The sequence below is a fragment of the Corvus cornix genome, chromosome 3, assembly GCF_000738735.6.
Source record: "Corvus cornix cornix isolate S_Up_H32 chromosome 3, ASM73873v5, whole genome shotgun sequence".
Taxonomy (NCBI): Eukaryota; Metazoa; Chordata; class Aves; order Passeriformes; family Corvidae; genus Corvus; species Corvus cornix.
This window is the reverse complement of record NC_047056.1, coordinates 23,012,247-23,031,947: the sequence shown is the minus strand read 5'-3', so window position 1 is coordinate 23,031,947 and position 19,701 is coordinate 23,012,247. Positions and strand designations below refer to the sequence as shown.

Sequence of the window (19,701 nt, the reverse complement as noted above, 5' to 3'; positions counted from 1 at the left end):
TTTAGACTTAAAAAACGTTAATGCTGCAGCATTTCTATTTCAAAATCAAAAGGCATCTTTTCCCTACTTTGTTTTAGAGGTGATATCTTAAATATGAAAGAAGATTATTTGAAAGGATATTTGAACTAAATATGGTTATGCCCACAGTGTTGAAACAGCCTGGTGCTGATGAGTAAAGGAAAATTTTATTGAAAGTTGAGATTATTGCCAAAGTGTGCAGAAGCCCTTGTCTGCAGACTTTAACACTGTGAAGTCATAAGATTATGTTTCTTGTCCTGTCTGTAAAAGTGCACTGGATCAGATCCCAAATCAGTAGTAAAAATAACATGCACAAGACCAGTTGTGTCATAGAAAGCTTGTGTGCTTGGAGAGGTAGGTGATGTGCTTTAAAACACTTAAAGAATATTAAGTTTTCATTCTTGAGAAGATTTTTACATGGTCTTTGAGGATGCTGAGTGTGAGTCTTGGAAGGGAAAGTACTCTTCTTCCTTCTGTTGATGGGTAAAGTTGAATGTAAGGCAGGTGTCCCTGTATGTCCTTGCCCCCTACAGCTCCTGTGGTATTCCTAAGCAGGATGATTTGGTGGTAAATACACAGCTACTGTGTGGAGTGACAGCTGGAGTCAAGGAGAGTTCTCCTTAGAAAGGCTGTGGAGTCGTAAGTAACTTTTAAATATTGCATCTGCTTGCCAGTATCTGAATACTTCAACTTCTTGCCTAAAACTTGGCTATTTAATTGCAGAATTAGTGCATATTTTTAGTAGTGGAATAACTTGTTTTCAAGTTGAAAAATAAGTCTCCCTGATTTACTGTATTTTTTGTTAACTGTGGTGATGCTTAAAGCTGAGTATTGATCTGTGATGTTTCCAGCTAGGATGTCACCTGAATATATGAAAGTTCTGGACTGTTTAGCCATTCTCTCACTGATGGAGACAAAAGATTTAACTGCTTCTGACGTCAGCTAAATTAGTGTATGCTGCAGTTACCTACTGTACAGTTCAATTTGCTGGTTGTATTAAAGCTTTGAAAGGCTCCTTAAATCTCTTCAATAGGGAGAAAAAAAAAACCTGTTACTTTGGAGTGTAAAAAGAGTTGCAATAATAAGGCACCCTAATCATTCTCGGGTCTAAATTTCATAATTATTGGGAATTTATTTATGTAATGGCTGCGTTGTTACTGTAATTTGAAATTGCTGGGATTTTTAACAATCAAGCTAAGCCCATGTCCTGCTCTTCACCTGTGAAGCCCATTCTTCACTGTATTTGATATGAGCTCTGCGTGGATACAAACTATTACTGCTGCTCACATTTGGCAAGCAACCCTCTGCCTGCTCACAACTACTGTAGAAAATGAGTAATGGCTGTTAATAAACTTGTTTGCTCTGTTTGCAGTGAGGATAGAGATCTCACAGTAATTGGACAATCATGCTGCGGTGCAGGAGTCTTACGTGACAAAGGCTGAGGGAGAACTTTCCCTATGGGAGTTTGCCACTAATGGGCGTTAGGTTTCATCCACTCTCCATGAGCTACCACAGGCTTTTGAAGAATTGGTGAAGGTATAAAATTAAAGTAATATTTCTTCTGAAGGGTTGTAGGAGAGATTAACAGAATACAAATGAGACTTCTCTTTTTAGAAAAGTGTCTGCTGAGCCGTATCACCAAGATCCAATGATTGGATATGTGAGAAACAGAACAAATTTGTTATTTTAAAGCTTCCCAAGTAGACAGACTTGTGCACTGTTTACATAAACACTGGCAATGGCTGATGCCTGCTGAATGTTCTGCTTCTCTTTCTGTCCAGGAGATTACAGGGGTGAGGAGGAGTCACTGCCTAGAATCATTAAAAATTTTCTCAGGCTTTCTGATATAATACAAGTTTGGCATTTAAACTGAAATAAAACAACAAAACATGTTAGGTCATGGGTTCAATTTGTAGGCTGGAGACCACTAGCATTGTGTTTTTCTGTGGTCCTCAGAAGAGCTTTCTCCTTGTGGCTGTCTTATTGTAGGTTATTTTTACTATGTAGGTCTCCAGTCTGAGTTCCCAGCTAATAACTGAAACTGTAAAGATGAAGCTTTGAGACTTACTAATAGTTTCTACTTGGAGAGGAAAGTGTGCCTAACAAAATGCACACCAAAATTGGACTGTATCTTGTGTTATACAGACTGTCCAGAGTCAGTCCAGGTATATTTCTGCTTCCTGTGAAATCAGTGAGGGTTTTGTGCTGATTTTGATGGGGTCAGAACTTCACTGTGGATTTCCATCATTCTCATGAGTACAGGAAGCCCTAGCTTCTCCTTGTGATGCTATGCAGCAAATACTTCCCAAATAAAATGTCGATGGCTTTACCTTAAAGCCATCACACATTTACAGAGGACTCTTTCTGTGAAGTAAGGTGAATGTTTGTGCATTGGCCATATTGGTGCTGCAGAGCACTAACAGCACTCAGCAGGAACCTCTGTATGGAGGCCTCCAGCACAGGCAGCACACAGTGGCAGCTTTGGTTATTCTAATAATGGAAGAAACCAAACGGCAAGTTGGTGTGCTGCTGAATCATTCTAGGAAGAAACACAACAGAGATTCAAAGTGTTTTATCTAAGAATGAAGTGTTAAAATTCCAGTGTCCTTAAGCAAGTGTCAGAGAATGATAAAGATATCTTCATGTATATACAAGTTCTGCTTATTATTGCTGTAACAAGAAATCGTTTGTCAAAGATATGATATGAAAGCATTTGACAGTCTTCATATTTTTTCTTTCAAATAGCATAGATTTTTATTTTTACTCTTAGCTGCATTTTTATATTGAATAAAAGCAAACTACTACTAATTTACTGCATTGCAGATGGTTAAAGTCAAAGCTTGCAAACAAAAGAGTCCATTGAAGCTTGAGATCTAGGCTTCTTAAGATCTTCATGTTTAAAAGAACATTGAATTCATTTAAACAGGAATTTTTATCATTGGATTGAGCTATGATTTTTTTTTTTTTTCTATGTTGCATGGTAAGAATGGAGATGCATAGGAAATGATAGGATTTGCCAAATAATAGGAATGCCAAAAGAGCTCCATATATGCATTTGTTCCCAATTCCACTACCATATCAGTGGGCAGACTAAAATCTGTATGTGGGTGGAATTCAGCAAGTGTCTTGCACAAATAGAAAGGCTGATCTCAAAAATGAGAGCTCCAAAAACATACTTGTATATGGCAAAAGAGTCTACAGAAAAACGTTAAAATGTGACTTTAAAGGCTTGGTGCCCAAAAGTCTATTCTGTAGTTTAGGTAATAGATAAATCCAAACAGATTGTTATGTTGGACTGGGTTGCATTTTTCATCAGGCATCTCTCACTCTTCATTTGAAGAACTAATACTGCAACACAATATTCACAGTTTAAGTGAATATTTTCAGTTTGCTTACTGTGTTTATCTCCACTGCAAAATGTGCTGTGACAATTTAATTGTTGTTTTTCTGTTTGAAGTCGTGCATCAGCTTTCTAAATAGTGCATTCAAGTATGAAGGCAGTTACGTCGTTTAGAAGAATTGTGCTGATTGTCACTGAAGAGACAAGCTTTACCTCAAACCTACACCTTCATAGCAAACTTGCAGAAAACTGAATGAATGCAAGCCATGGACAGGCAAAAGTGTCTTTTAAAAATATAGATTGCTTTCCCAGATGTTTATTTAATAATGAAGATGATGGTGAATCATTTGGTAGCAGTCACTGCTTGAAAAATACTTATTCTGTTTGGTAGGCTGTACCCCTCCAGGGAATTTGCTTTAGCAAAGTTTTATAGCTCATTGAGATGTTAAATAATAGCACTTACAAAACCTGCATATAGACTTTGCTATCTGCTTTCCTGGTAGTAATCTAATTCTTCAGACAAGACTCTTAAAATTGTTTCAGATTCACATTGCACACTTGTAATTATTTGAAATTTGGAAGCATTCATCTTTAAGGGATTGCCTGCTAGGGAGGCTGCCACAGGGAGCATTGGAAAAAATATGAGCAGATATAGGAGAATCCAGAAAAGTAGTTCTGGGAAAAAAGGGGAATTCTTTTTACAGAGTCTTTTTGGCATCCCTGCTGTAAGATATGGCTTGAGAAAGAGGAACAATGAAGCAACTTGAGTGCTGTGTCAGCGAAAGCAGCTGTCGTTCAATGACTCCTCAGTCTTCAGTGCAAAATATTCTGGTGTGGGAGAAACTCTCGGTCAGCAGCTCACTGGCTAAATGCCACATTTATTTGCAAAGACAGCTGATGGAAGTGCTAGTCTTGCAAACACTTCTGCAGTTAAATGGGTCAGGCTACTCTGAGGATAAGGGAATGAGTTTGACTTTCTAGCGTCAAGTTAAGCCACATTTTAAGAGGAAGGGCCAAGACCTGTTGTTGAAACATTGCAGCACCTACAGTGCTTTTTTTAAAGAAATGTTGAATACCTAGAGTACTGAAGCTGTAATAAATAACCCACTTGTTGGATTTCATCACTGCCATAAACGGCAGCTGGGCTGATTTGAAGAGATTTAAGTGCAATTATATTGTTTGCTCCAGCAAAGTCCTGTCCTGCTTATAGAAATTACACCATTCCTTTCTGCATTTAGAAGTGTTTGTGTTCAGTGGCAGCATGACTGTTTTTAAGGTGTCTGGGATATTTCTGTCTACAATGCAATGCAGTCTCTGGGTACACAGTGTCACATTTGCCTGTTTCCATCTACATTTCTAATTTTTTTTTTTTTTTTAACAAATGGCAAACTATCTACATAGGTCTACTCCCCTGAAGGTAGGCCCCAAAGTAAGAACCAGGCCACTACTTTATTTTGAGTGGTCTTGTACTGACTGCAGTGAGCATCTTTCTGCGGTCCATGGTTAGCCAGATGCTTCCCAGATTATGCTGCACATTGCATGATATGCTGTACTTTGTCTTCAGGAATAGTGTGCAGCCCAGCAGTTGTGGGGGGAACTGACAGAAAAAATAAGCTGTACTTGTTTTCTCTTCAGCACACAGCTTAAAAATATGGATGCACGAAATCAGAGTTGGGCAATTCAAATTATTGCAATTAGTTTCATAAAATATGGCTCTAGTAGCTGGCTTAACTTTAAGTTGATTCTTATGATCTTGGCATGGACTCAGTCCTTGCATTTTTTTATATCGTTGTAAATCTGTGGGGACAAGATCTCACAATAATGCCTTGTGAGATCAGGGTCCTTTAGCCATCATACTGGAATTGTGAATTGTAGTCTCTAACGCAGCTAATGTGTAGCAGTTTTCATCTAGGCATCTGTGGAGTCAAGTCCTTAAATACCATAGGCTGGCATAACTTGATTGAATATAAAAGCTGTGTACTAAAGGCTCACACAATTTCTCTGTTGAGGAACCAGCATTTAGACTTCAGTTAAAGGAGGGCACAGCTTTGTGGAAATTGGGATTATAAACAATCCACTGGATGCAATGTGCTTACAATTTTTAAATTTTCTCCCATCATCTTTGTTCTGAATGAAAATTTGGAGATATATTGTTGCATTATGCATTTAGCTTCCAGAGCAGAAACCGTATGTCTGAAATAATTTTGAAACCTCTGCCTGCAGTCATACGTCTTTCTCCTGCAGGTACGTTTTCGAAGATGGTAAGGTCTTTGTTGGTTTAGTGTATGTATATTATTGGTCACCAATCTGTAGCTGATGTACTGGGAAAAGACAAGGTTGATTATGAGGGATTGTATGTGTAATGTTTTGTTGAATCGTATCAAACTAGAGCTTCCATGCTTAATAAAAGCATGAAAGTTGTGTACAGAACTGTGATTCAAAACTATCCTTCAGAGGAGCAGAATTAGGGATGCTTTTATAAAGAAAATTCTATCAAATTCTCTGCACTGTGTAACATGCTTATGAAATTCAGGTTAAATATATCTCCTCTTTATTGTTCCTTTGGCTAGTTAAGATTTTGCTCTCTTCCAAGGCTGTTGCTATTTTGATAAACTAGATTTTACTTATTTCTCCAAAATTTGAAATACTGTATGCCTATTGACATTTGAGCAGTACAGAGAATTTGACTGGAAAATAATTCTTTACTCATATTGCTGTGGATATCCTTTCTCGTGTTATTTTAGATTTAAATAAAAATGTTTATTTTGAAAAATTATGCTCATTATAGGATTTCTGAAACTTACGTAACCGAGGCACCCTAAATTGCAAGAACTAGCAGCCAAATTCTGTATTTTGCAGGGAACTTTAGGATTTAACAAGCTGTGTGAAGTTGATTATAAACTTTGTTGTAATATTAAGTAAATATGGACATATTTTATAGGCAGTAGATAGTTCTGTTAGTGTGCATATGGCAGGTCTAATTCTGTGCTGATTGTGGGGGACACTGCCATGTCTGATGCGTGGAGTCCTCTGATGTTGAAGGGATCACTATGAAATTTTTAGTGCAAATATAGTGTGATTATTTGTTCTTTTCTCATTTAATGAAGTTGCTTATTTCACCCCCAAGGTGCAGCCTTAACCCTGCTATACAAACCCTCTTTACTCCTTTTTAACATTTCCATCTGAGAATGGAGGGATTAATTGCATCTACTAGATCTGTTTCCATTGCTGCTTCACTGTATTTTCACTTTACTTGTCAACTTAACTGCAGTATGTATTTAAATATGAACAAGAAGAACAGTCAAAAGCGTCTGTGGTAGTGTTTTGTCAAAACCTGTCTCCCATAATTCTTTCTTTCAGTGCTTTGCCTTGCACAATGTTTGTATTCATTATCCCAGGTGTCTGTAGACAATATCCATAGCCTTAAGTAATGCAACGATTTCTCCCATTTACAATTTGAACTTGTTCAGCCTTAATATACTTGCTTTTGGAACTAATCGATGGTTCTGTCTTGAGGTGTCTTTAAGATCTAGCTGCACACTCAGATGATGCTGTATAATCTCAAAATTCTGTTGGTCATAGTGTAGTTATATCTTAAATGACTGCTTACATTGTTTAGAATTCAGGATCTGGGGTAGACTCTTGAAATGCATCAGTACAAAATCAAACTGAATAATGGGCCCTGTCTATGTGCGCTGAATTATACTAGTGAGGCTCTGATAATTTTTCCTTCTTGCTATTTATTCTAATAAATTGGTTCTATGCATGTTTATTTTTAATACTTATTAAAAATATTTCCAGGAAATATCCAATAGCTACAGCCCCTATGAAATAAACTTAAAAAACTTTTCTAATAGCAAGTGGTTTAGATATAAGTTTTATATAAACATATGTGCTTTTTTAAGTAATGTTTTGGAAAGAGTGAAAAATGAGGGAAAAGATGGTGTCTCATGGCATCTACAGCAAACTGTCCTTGTTTTCCCGCCCTGTCTGAACCTAGTCTGCCTCAGTTTTGTCCACCCCAATCTCCTTCAGCTCTGATCTCTCAAGTTAGCAGCACCGTTCACTTTTCATGCCAAGTCCTTTGGCTTTTGGTTCAGTGGCAAAAGTAGTGATATTTTTATGTTCCACTGTCCATAAGAAGCTTGGGGGGTGTGTGTCCCATCAGAGCCCGTAGCAGATTTGGTGATTGCCATGGAGAACAGCTGGGAGAGCTTGAAAAGATCAGCCTGGCTGAAGATGTGCAAGAGGGCTGTTTAGCATACAGCTCTCTTCAGAAACTATGCAAATTTCTTCTTCTCCCCATCCCAGCACAAACATACTGAGTGCATACAGACTGTGTCCAGCTCCTGTACAGAAGGGTGTCTGTACAACACAGAGTATTTTAGTGAAGAGAGAGGGCCAAAATACGGTATGTATCCAGGCAGGAGGAATGCAGAAAGATAACTGGATGCACTTCCTGCAGTTTAATTGCACAGTAATATAACAATAATATAAAAGGTGGAATGATTTCAGGAAAGGGTTGTGAAAAATACTGATTTAAGGATGACAAAGTACATGTTCCTGGCAGGATGTTTTTCTGTTGCAAGGCAGCTTTTCAGTGAGAAGTTCATTGCTCTCCTCTCTACCCTACTGAACAAGTGGACTTTCCTTTCCTTTTAAGTCCTAGAATTTCTGCAGCTCATTATCACTCTGCTGTTATCAGGATGCCATTAATTATCTGATGATATCTCTTGCTCTTTCAGTTAGAAAGCAGCACACTGCAAGCAGTACTGTTCAAATAAAACTGTGTTGTACACAAAATGACCAATTAGGTTTTTTGGAACAGAATGCTCAAGAGCTTGGTATACGCCAAAATATTTTGTGTGTGTGTGGAATGTAAGCCCATTCCAGAGCAAGTCCAGCACTGGGAATAAGACACTTGCACGTCCCAATTGTGCCATTATGCACACAGTTAATGTGGGATTATATGGATAGTCCCATAAAGCTGGCACATACTCCATATATTAGGTAAATGTCTCAAATAGCAGATACCTTCCTGTAGAGTCAAGGATTTGTTAGTACATTGTTCATGAGCTTGGTTCTCCTGAGTTATCTTAGGAATGGAGGAAGCAGAAAAAGGGGAGAAATGCTGACAGCTACTGTCAGTGTATGTTGTTAGGGCTGAAGATTTCAGACATGGTTCTTGTAATTTAATGTGGTCTAACTTGTACTTGATGTCAGAAAGCCTCAAAGTTAATTTCCTTACCGATGTGAGAGGAACACACTTGCAAGGTCTGCTTCTTGGTATATTCTATATTTGAAGGAGACATAAGGGGTTTTTTTTGATGATTCTGTATCACGGAGAGAATTCACAGCAGTCCCTTGCATTTTAGTGCAGTACAGAGCAGAAAAGGGGAAAGAGATTCCGCAGCAGTTTTGCACAGAGGATCTACTTGCATATGACAGAAAATGTGCTGATGACCAGGATGCTTACATTATTTCCAGTAAGCGTATGCACGATTTGTGCTTTATGTGGGTTATAATACTCTGAATGTTAATACTTTACTGAATAAATACTCCAACAAGAGATTTGTGAGCTTTTTAACATGCACCTAAATCTTTTCATGTGATTATCATATTAAATTTCATGTGTCATTACAGAAAGGAAGTTGTGTTATACTTTTGCTCTTTGTTTAATCAATTCTTGTAACTTTATATTTGGTATTATTGTTTTGAAACACAGTGTTTGTACAATACTCAACAGAGTTGTATTTTTTAATAATTTGGTGGATCTCTTTTTCTTACAGAAGTTTTGATGTTGGGCTGCATCGCTTTCTGGTCAGGTAAGCTAATACTTATTTTGAATTGTATTTCCATATTGCTGTGGTTTAACCTCAGTTGGCAGCCAGGCCCACGGATGCTCAATCCCCAGAACGGGATGGGGAGAGGATTGGAAGGGTAAAACTGAGAAGAGTCGTGGGATGATGTAACAGTTTAATAGGGAAGGTAAGAGCCACGCACAAGCAAAGCAAAACAAGGAATTCATTCACTCCATCATGTGCAATGGTGTCTTGGGAAGACAAATGTCATGACTCAGAACATCCCCCAGCTGCTTCCTTCTTCCCCCAGCTTGATACACCGAGTGTGACACCGTATGGCGTAGGATATCCATTGGGGTCAGCTGTCCTGACTGTGTCCCCTCCTCCTCCTCCCCTTGTGCACCCCTGGTCTACTTCTTAGTGGTGGTGTGAGGAGCAGAACAGGCCTTGACTGTGTGTAACAAAAGCATCCCCGTGTTTTCAGCACAAATCCAAAACACAGCCCCTTACTAGCTGCTGTGAAGAAAACAGATCCTATCTCAGCGAAAACCTATCTCAGCAAGCGTGTTATAAAGCATTTCTGTTGTTATAAGTAAAAATCACTTTGTGAATTCAGTATTACTTTATACTTTCTATGGCAAGATCTGCTTTTGTCTTCTGTTTATTTATTAGTTTGAAAAACTTTAACTATTTGTCTTGGATATCTACCCAATGTCACTCTCTAATGAACTTCTAAAGGAAAACGTGACTCAGGAAATTTCAGTGGCTGTGAAAATCTTAATTTTTCTTGTACTGCAGAAAAGCTTTTAAAAACTCTTATACTGGTAACTCTAGTACCTTCATACCTTGTAAAGAGGGCTTGAATTTTACAGAAAATTGGGAATGTGGAGTCTTATATTCTCAACAGAAAAATCAATTTATTCAATGCGTGGAATGGACTGTGTTCTGAAGATGAATAAGGAAAGTGGAATCGCTGTTTGAGTACTTTGGTGGATGATATTTAGAGGGATGAAGCAATTAAAGCAGGGCACTTCAGCAAGAAAAGGGAGGTTAATGCATTTGAATTCTACACTGAGAAACTGTTTTTGCTGTTTAGAGTTTTTTGTGGGGGCATAGTCACAGATGTTCGCCAAGAATGTGTTTGCCTTCATTTTTAATAAAAAAGCTATTACCATCTACTGATCTTTACAAAGAAGCGTAGTGTGTGCTATGAAAGGTGAATTTTTCTGTAGTCTTTGGGCACTTAGAGAATTAATTCTATCAGTTATTTCATCCACTGGAATGGTGCAATATATCTATCAGTGAATAACTCTACCTTGGAAGAATGAGCCCAGTATGTATGAGCCAGAGTGCTGTTTGGGTCCCACCATAAGCCTTTCCTTGAGATGACTTGCTGCTGAAGTCCTTATTTTAGGCTACTTTGTCATATTTCCTGCATAAAGACTGTCTCAAACCTTCACACATGAGTCCTTGTGGCTTTAATGCAGTGTTTTTTGGCACCAGATATGAGATCATACAAGCCTACATCACAAGGAAAATCAGGTTTGTTTTAAGGTTGCACAGGCCAACCCATTTCTCATAACCTTTGAGCAGTAGACTTTATAAGGTTAGGGTTATTTTGTGTATTTCTTTGTGTGTAACATTACAATGTTTAGCAGATAGCTTCCTTCACTGAAGGCATAGTGTCAATATTACTGAATGTACTTGTGTTTTAGAGTTCTTAGACAACTGAATATTTAAGTTCTGGTATCAGTGCTACAAAATTAGTTACATCTATATTTTCACAAGCAGATTCTGTTTGTAAATAATTGCATAAGAAATGGAAATCATATTAAGACATGGCTTTAAATATGCTACTTTACAAAAGAAGTATGGTGCCTAAGAAGGTCTCCTGGGAATGCCTACAGCCACATAACCAAGAGCAGAATCATGGTAAGCATTAATGTACTAAGTTTGATGCCCTGGTAATGCTTCTGCCATAAAATATTTTCATTTGCTTCATACAAAGAATGTAGTAAGATATTTTTCCCTCATACAACATTGCTTTACATCCCAAGGAGATGCAGTATTTAAGTTGTATGTTTGCGCGATCCTGGACTGCAAATAACCATGGAATTGGCATGAGTTGAATGTCATCTTTGACTAATGTATCATTTTTTCAAAGCCAGCTGTGTCCTATGCAGTTCCTCATCTAACCTTAGCATAGACATTTTCAGCCTGTTATCTACCTCTGTTAACCAATTGGAGAACCATCATCTGCTATCTCTGTAGCTGTGCTGCTAAGGAGGAAGTAATTTTGCCTTCTGTTGTACCAGAATGAGTTTTGCTTGGTGTTTCCTTAACTAAAAAAAAAAAATTCCTTTTAGTAGATGATTTGGAGTAGGAAACAGACTTGGTGCTAATCTCTTCTGTTGGTCTGCCTTGTGAATTTTAGAAAGTTACTGCCTTTTTTCGCCTAGACAGTCTCTGCTCCTGAGAACTTGCAGTTCATCTCCTGTGTTCATAAAGTATCTGTCACACGTCATACTGCCCTCTTCACAGTTTTCGTTTCTGTGTGAAATACAAACAGTAGGAAAGAATAAACTTGAACCCAAACAGACCTGAGTTGCAGGAAGCATTGAAAGTCTATGAGCTGGGATTTGAAATGCACAAGAAGTTATATTGTTTTAAATATAATGATGCCACCCTGCCATGGAACAGGGAACCCAGCATGAAGCTTGCAAATATAAAATGCGGGGCCAACAAAGCTAAATATAGTCTCTGCTAAAAGGACAATCTGCCTAATTAAATGCTGATTGAAGGAACTGGGACTGTATGTACTAGCCTGGCATACAGAGTCAGTGGCTTCCCCAAGTGAAGCATGACACAAAGTTTTATAGAGAATTACAACAACACAGGGTTTTTTCTGTGTTCTTAGTAAAAAATTAATAGAAAATAATTTCTGTCCACCTGTCTATGTCTTGAACTGTGCTTCTGATACCACTTTTAAGATAGCTTGGAAAAGTTTAGCAGTCCCGTATGTTCAGATGTACTATGGATAGGTACATATTATACTGCAATGGTTAATAATATGCTGTTTACTGGCTTGGACTGAACTGGATTCTGGGACTAGATTTTTAATTACTGCTTGCAAGCTGAAATCAGGTGGTGTCATGGAACTCATATTTGTGAAGATAAAGTGCAATTGAGTATATGGGGGCTCTGGGTTTTGAACATTTGTTAGTTATACCATTGTATTTGAAACAGGGATCATGGAAGCTCACTGGGGAAGGATTAGTACTTTTGTGATGAAAACTGGGGTTTGGTAGTAATGAAAAATATACTACTATACCTGGAAGGTCATCTGCCCACTGTTTTCACACAATGATATAAAAGAATCTATTTGTTACTACTTTTGGGATTACCAAAATTATTAATTGCCTATTTAAATCACATGAGTACTATACAAATGTAGTAATATTTTTCCAGTGTGACTGCAGGAGAAACAACCCTTTTTCTCCTAAATCAGAGCATTCTCAGAATGGAGCAATAGGTGTATTTTCAGAGTTAAAAATATATAGAAATAGCCCTTAGTATAGCAGTTTAGAGGGGAAAGACTAAGAGGCTGCCTGTTGCTCTTTGCTCGCTGAAGCTATTTTATCTAGGCATTTCATCCAGTGCTGAGAACAGGGCATTGGATAAAATAAAATTGTGAACTTGTGGGAATATTTACTGTCCTGATGCCAAACAGTGCTTCCTTTAGGACAGCACTGATGAGGACAGTGGGGAAGAATGACAGTTCCTGCAGGCATGATTCTTTTGAAAAATCTCTATGCTTTCAGCTCTGCTGTGCCTTTGAAAAAGTGTGAATCATACTCATTTCAGTATAGATCTGGCTTTGAAGAGAGCTGCAGGACCACACACCCCCAGTGTCTCTGAAAGGCATCCATCTGTTAGCAGTGCTCTCAGCTCACCCCATGGTTTGCAATTACTTTAGCTTGTTTAGAGTTGCAGGTTACTTAGGTTAGCTTAGTTAGCAAAGGTACTCTGAATACAAAACTTGAAAACCACCCGCTTTTTTAGTTTTCTCAGGTAAAGCATGGCATAGTTTACCTCTAGAATCAAAATCTACTGTGTGGTGACCTCCACTGATTTTTAGTTAGGAAAAGGGCACCTCTGGGTAAGGGCAGAATGGTCCTATGGTGAAAGAGGGGATTATGGTCCTAACTAAGGTATGATTACAGAAGAAGAAATGGAAAAATCTGTTCATCATCTTGCTCAACTTCTGTATGACTTTGCTGTGGAATCCCATGGGATCCCTCATCTTCAGGCTGTCCCAAGCTGAAGAAATCTATACTCCTGCTTAAAAAAAACCCCAAGCAGATCTTTCTATCACTGTATTGAAAAAAACCCCACAAAAACAGCTGGCCGAAAAACCCCAACACATCCAAAAAATTGCACAATACTAACCCCTGAACTTCTGAGCTTCCCCTTTCTCTTTAATGCACACAAGTCTTGGAGAGTCAACATGTGCTGCAGCAGTTCTCTAACTCCATTGCTAGGTAAGCTCAGTGGTGATTCTTGGCTCCAACAGCTGGACACAGATTTTGTGTGAGGTTCTCTGTAACACATGGCCTCCTCTGGGGAACCAAATACCACTGCTGCTGCTGTACAGTCTCTGCTGCTCTTTTGAATGTAGCTGCCCATAAAATACCATTGATCATCTAATATGCTGTAGCTGGGCTAGACAGCACAGTATTAATGAGATTCCATTTTCTCCAGCAGCATTGATAAGGGTATGTGGAAAGACACTTCTGCCTTTGAAAGTGCTAGATATCCCAAGGATACATTCTTTTTACTTTGTTTTGTCAAGAAATTTGACTTTTTGGTTCACTCTGTGTCCTGGATACCTAGTCAGCCTTCAAACATGCACAGCAGTCATAGAATCATAGAATAGTTTTTATTCTAAGGGGCCACTAAGGATTGCCTAGGCCATCCTACCCTGGAACAAGTACGTACAGCTTCAACTAGGTCAGTTTGCTCAGGACCCTGTCCAACTTGACCTCAAATATTTCCAGGCATGAGGCATCTACTGCCTCTCTGGGCAACTTGTTCCAATGTTTCATCACCCTAATTGAAATAAAAAATTTCTTCTTTCCCTCTGTTTGAATCTATCCTCTTTGAGCTTAAAGCTATTACCCCTTGTCCAATTGCAGCAGGCTTTATTCAACATCTTGTCCCCATCTTTCTTATAAGCCCCCCTTAAGTCTTGAAGGGTTGCATTAAGGTCTCCCTGGAGCCTTCTCTAAGCTGAACAGTCCCAACTCTCACAACAGTGTGTGCCCAAACTGTCTTCTGAAGCAAACCACAATGTTTTCCCAAGAAAAAAAGTATGTGTCTGGTTCTAGGGGTCCTTCACACCAATAGGCCACTTGTTTCTGATACATGGTGTGGATAAAAGTGTACCAGTTTTGCTGTCCTGTGGCCTGTGCAGTCACCTCCTAGTTCCTTAGTAGTTTGTACCCTTGGGACTTCTCTTTTCAGGCTGTTACTTCAGTCAGCATGTAACCTCAGTCTTTTGCCATAAAAAATGGCCCCAGTGCTGCGCTCACCTTCCTTCAGACACCTTGAGGAAAACGTGGTGCCCTAAGGAGGAATTTTTGCACTGTGTGAATTTGGCTGGTCTATTCCAAATGAGGTTAATCCTGACCAGTATTGCTAAAGCTTTGTACTGCTTTCCCTGAAAGCCCTGGATGACTGATAGGAGCAGATCTATTTGACTGTTGTGTGTACGTGTGTCTATGTACCTGCTGAGTAAACAATACTCTTTTCTTTAGTATAACTTGTGGTATGTCTATGACAATTTTATGTATCTGTCTCATTTTTCTCACTTGGATCAGTGCTGGCACAAAGGTGTTGTATTGATTAACCAGAAAAGTCTCTGGATGAAGGAAACCAATTTTTATATATACCTGTAATCATCAAAATAATGTAGACTGTAAAAACTGTCAATGCTGCAAGGGATGCACTGCATCATTCCACTTAAATCCACTGATAGGCTTCCTGGGGAACGATCCAGTGATGCTGGTAATTTGTTTGTCATGTGCAGGTAAGACCACTGTGTGTAGGATATGTGTAACTGCTGTACTTGAATTCTCTTCTGGCTCATTTCTGCCTCCAATCCCTAGCCTTTAAACAAAACAAGGGGACTGGTAGGGTATGTGACTCTAGTAAGTATTCACTAGTCTTGAACTCCTTGGATCTCAGTACTCCTCTGGAGCAGTGCAGATAAAGCCGGTGGAAATAGCACAAGCAGTGTTTTCAGTCAGGAGTGGCCCGCTGTGGTACAAGGTTCTAGAGCAGACTAACACAGAAACGGGCTGTTTCCAGGTTTCATTGCAAAAACATCCCTTGGGAGAAGAAAGACCACTGAAATAATGTCTCCTTAGCAAAGGAGCAAAGCACAAAAGGTGATTCTTGCAATCTTTGGGAATCTTGTGATATAAATGTGACATGCTGGAGACAGCTTTTGTAGAGACTTGAAATTTTGTGGTTGTTAATATATATTAAACCTAAAAATGTAGTCTTGTTGGTAATAAACACAATTGTAATAATCAGCCGATGTGATTGAATTGGTTTTGTGTCTAATTTATATTTCATTTTAAGGTTAAAGCATTTATTTCATTGCTGTGAAGAGGTAGTGGTATTAGCTTAGAGAATTCTCTCTTGCTTTCAATATGGGGCCTTAGGGTTTCTGCAAAAATAATTTTAAAGTTTTAAAACATGAGAGAATAGCAGCTAATCCATCCATCCATGCATGGAGAAGTTGAAAAATATAGCTCTTTTTATAAAATACTGCAGTTACATCCAGCTGCATTGCAGACTCCTGTGAGCTCTGCTTTCAGAGGCACTGGAAGTTTTGCCATGTTTGCTGTTGTTTGCAATTTTTGAATGGGTCAGCACTGGTCTAAATGTGTTCTGTTGAAAGCAGTAATAAGAGCGAAGTGGTTAATAAAAAGAAAACAAAAAACCTCAATAAAAACCAGCAGGCTGGATAGTGCTTGGAATCTTCTAAAATGTTTCGAATTTTAGACCAACGTGACCACTACTAGAAGTCCATAATTAACTCCTGTGGGTTGCATTGGGAGGCTCTGTGACTGTTCTCCTGTGTGTGTATTGGGCACAAGTGTGAACTGAACAGAAGTGACCGTGATGTATAAAATCAGTTGAGGTGTCTGTCTTAGCATGGGACAGTGTCCAAGATACCCTGTTTGTTTTAAAACAACCCAACCTTAAAAACTTGATGAAACAGTAAGAAAGGCTGAGTGCTAAATTGCTTCAGAGCAATTGTGGTCTCTCAGGTGCCTTCTCAGAATGAAACCACCTATTTTTTTAAAAGAGCAAACAATCTGTTGTTACATAATGAATTAGCATTGAGCATGTTACAAAAATAAGGCTGGGGTTTGTATAAACAAAACTGAATCTTTATGTAAATGTTATGTAAATGTGACATTTAACTTAAACTGTTGGAGTGGGGAAGTCGGGATTAACAATGTACAGATCTCATCATGTTTATGTGTTGCAACTGTGAATTAAAACAGTTTGTTATTTTTGTTGCAGGGTATTTGAGTTACTATCTGTAAGAAATACACTGTGAAACGTGAAATATTTAAAGATTCATTTCATGCTACTTTTAAATAATTTTACTGAGTCTTTTAACGGAGTGGCATCAAAGGTTGCATTTCAGTGTATTGGAAGAAAGTGTGTGCCCAGCATATTGAACCACCTGTGATTTTAAGGATTCTCAATTTATTCTTCGTGTAGTCCAGGAAGTTGTGTCACAAGAACTTTTTGTCCCTAGTTGTACGTGCCAGAATTTGGCTGGAGTTTACATGTGATTTCAGTCTGAGGGACTTTGCATCTTTTATAGGTGAAGCAATCAGTATTTCAGAGTCACAAAAGTGAATACATAAAAAATATTATTACGTAAGAAATATCTTTTATGTATTACTTAAACTTCCACCACACACTTCTAGTTAAAACTAAGCATGTACAAAGTTTCATATGAGTATAAACTTGCAGAAATCTACTTAATTTTGTTTGCTTTTTGATTAATTCTTTTGTCTTTTACCCTTTTAACGTTGTCCTTTTTTTTCTTCTCGTGGTCCATATTTGTGCTTTAGCATGCTAAGAGACATGATTACAAATAGGAGGACGAGGATGGTATAAACTTCAAAGTTGTTCTGTGTTTTAGACGTGTTTCAGAAACCCACATGCTCTTCGTAGTGGAATTATTAAGATGTAGACCAGAACCAGAAAAAAATAGGATGAAAAGCATGCTCTTCTAATCCAGCTTCTGGTAAATCAGTCGTGTGCAGCCCAGTAAATGACATCGCAGCCAGCACATGCCTCAGACTAATCTGTCGCCGGCCCTGCTGCTGCTCTGAGCTTGCCGTCCTTCCCCCCGCCGAGAAAGGGCCGTGTGATGAACCTCCCGCCCAGTGTACCCTGCCGCGTGCGGGAGAAGATGAATCCCTCAGTGCCGATGGCTTTTCCCTTTGTGCCTGGCGGTGCCGGGCAGGAGCGGCGCCGCTGCCGCGGGCCCCCCGCTGCTCTGTCGCGCTGCCGCCGGGAGGCGCTCCTGCCCCGCCCGCTGGCCCGGGCCGGCGGAGTCCTGCGGGAGCGGGGGCGCCGGGAGCTGCCGCTGGCAGCACCCCCGGGCTGCGCAGCTTGTTCTCTGCGCTCGCTTCGCTGCTGCCCGGCTGCGCCTGCAGGGGATGGGACTTCGCTTTCTCTAGAACGTCTTGGGGAATGACATGGGAGTCCGTGAGGCTGCCTGTGTGTTTTTTGGAAGATGGTCCCGTTTTAGGAAATGTGCATTCAAGAAGATGCAGTCTGTTACACAATCTCATCTACTTTTGTGCCTTTTCTTCCTGAAAACACCAGATCAGACAGGAGGTAGTTCATATAACATACGGGATTCTAGGAAGAGCTGCTCAGCATAACCTATCTGGGTTAGCACCAGAGAATACAGAACGATTCCCTTTATCCCTGTGGGCAGGGAAGCTTGCATGCCTTTCTCTTCCTTGGCTACTTTGTTGTGTGGAATGTTGTGGAGGCTGGAGTGTTCTGAATCCTTTCCTGAAGATCATGGCTGTTTGGCTCATCTTTGTGTTCAGTGTCAGCTTGCTTCACCTTGCCTGAGCCTAGAAGCAGATTTGAGGTGGTTGTGGTACAGCTTGTCAAAGCAATAACCCCTTAACTTCAACGCGAAGTTGTAAGCTACAAAGGTTTCTCACGCTGTGATACCTGGATAGAACATCATCAGGTGTGTTATTGAAATAGAGAGCATCCTTCTTTAATGGCCAAACAGCAGTGTCTGACAGTTTCAATCAGATCGATACCCTGGTAACCCACATAGTTGTTAGTACACATTCTGCTCTCAGTCCTTATTTCCAGTACTTGGTTCTAGGTTCTCTGAATAGTCCAGGAGAGTTTATAGAGTTAAGGCAGTCTATGAGTTTAAACATCTATCTGAGAGCAAGGTGCAAAGAGAGAACATGAGAAACAAATCAAAAAGAGGAGAGGACAGGATGAAGCAGGAGGTTTGGTAACTCATACCTAGTTACCCCTAGGTCAGGTAGTTTTAGAGTTTGTGTGGAGGTGAAAATACTTTGAGATACCTGAGTGGAGGCATCAGACCTTGGTACCAATGTATCTATCTGTCTGAAGGAGTATTGATTTCAGTAGCCCAAGCACAGGACTTGACTCAGTTATTTCCATCACTGAGAGCAACACTGGTGTGTTTGGAGCTGTAAGCAGGTAAAGCACACTGTTTAAAAGTGCTGCTTGTGTGGGATGGGAGGCGTTTAGTGATTGTCAAGCTGAATAAGATACCCTATTGAAAGCCATATTCTCTCTGGATTGATGCCTAAGTGGTGTATGGAATTACTGCATGCAACTTACAGGCCACCAGTGTTATGGAAGGCTCTGGAATCCATCTGCAGAGATGGATGCTGTTCTGGCTGACCAGTGGTACTGTGATGGGAGGTGCAATTCCAGCTTCACTGTGGACTGTGGGAATTTAGTGAGATCCAAATTTAACCCTGAAGATCTCCATGTTTTTTCTTTTCATAGATGAAGGAGGATAATGGTCATCCTTTGTAAAGTACTTTCAGATCTATGGATTAAGAATGCTGTGTAAGAGCTCAGTGATGTTTAGTATAAGCACTTTATGTAACATCAAGAACAGATGATAAAACAGGACAGGAAGTAACTATTAGATTTAGACTTGTTCTATCACAGATATGAATTTAGGGTCAAAAAAGGAAATAAAGGGGTTTCAGTCTGTGTGTGCTCTTAATTGCATATAGTTAGGTGCGTTATATATGTAGATAGGAAACTAGTAAAAAGTGATCTTTTAAGCAGGTAAATTTAAGAAAATATGTATAAAACATGCAAGTTAGCATCTTTGCAAATATATATTGTTTATGGTGTGCAGTTTAAGGGGAAACACTCATTTCCTAGCACGTAAAGAAATTAGGCTATGCAAATCAAAATTGC

The 19,701-nt window shown here is 39.3% G+C and overlaps 1 protein-coding gene across 5 annotated transcripts in view; it reads left to right on the top strand.

Moving 5' to 3' along the window:
• The window catches only part of HHAT (hedgehog acyltransferase), a 151,607-nt gene that overhangs the window by 23,644 nt on the left and 108,262 nt on the right, over positions 1-19,701 (top strand). For 4 of the 5 annotated variants that reach the window (XM_039568916.1, XM_039568914.1, XM_039568913.1 and 1 more), the window contains exon 9: positions 9,148-9,183. The exons of the other annotated variant lie outside the window; for it this stretch is intronic. In XM_039568916.1, coding sequence (XP_039424850.1) covers positions 9,148-9,183 — 36 coding nt within the window. The remainder of the gene's footprint in view (positions 1-9,147; positions 9,184-19,701) is intronic. 5 annotated transcript variants of the gene reach the window in all.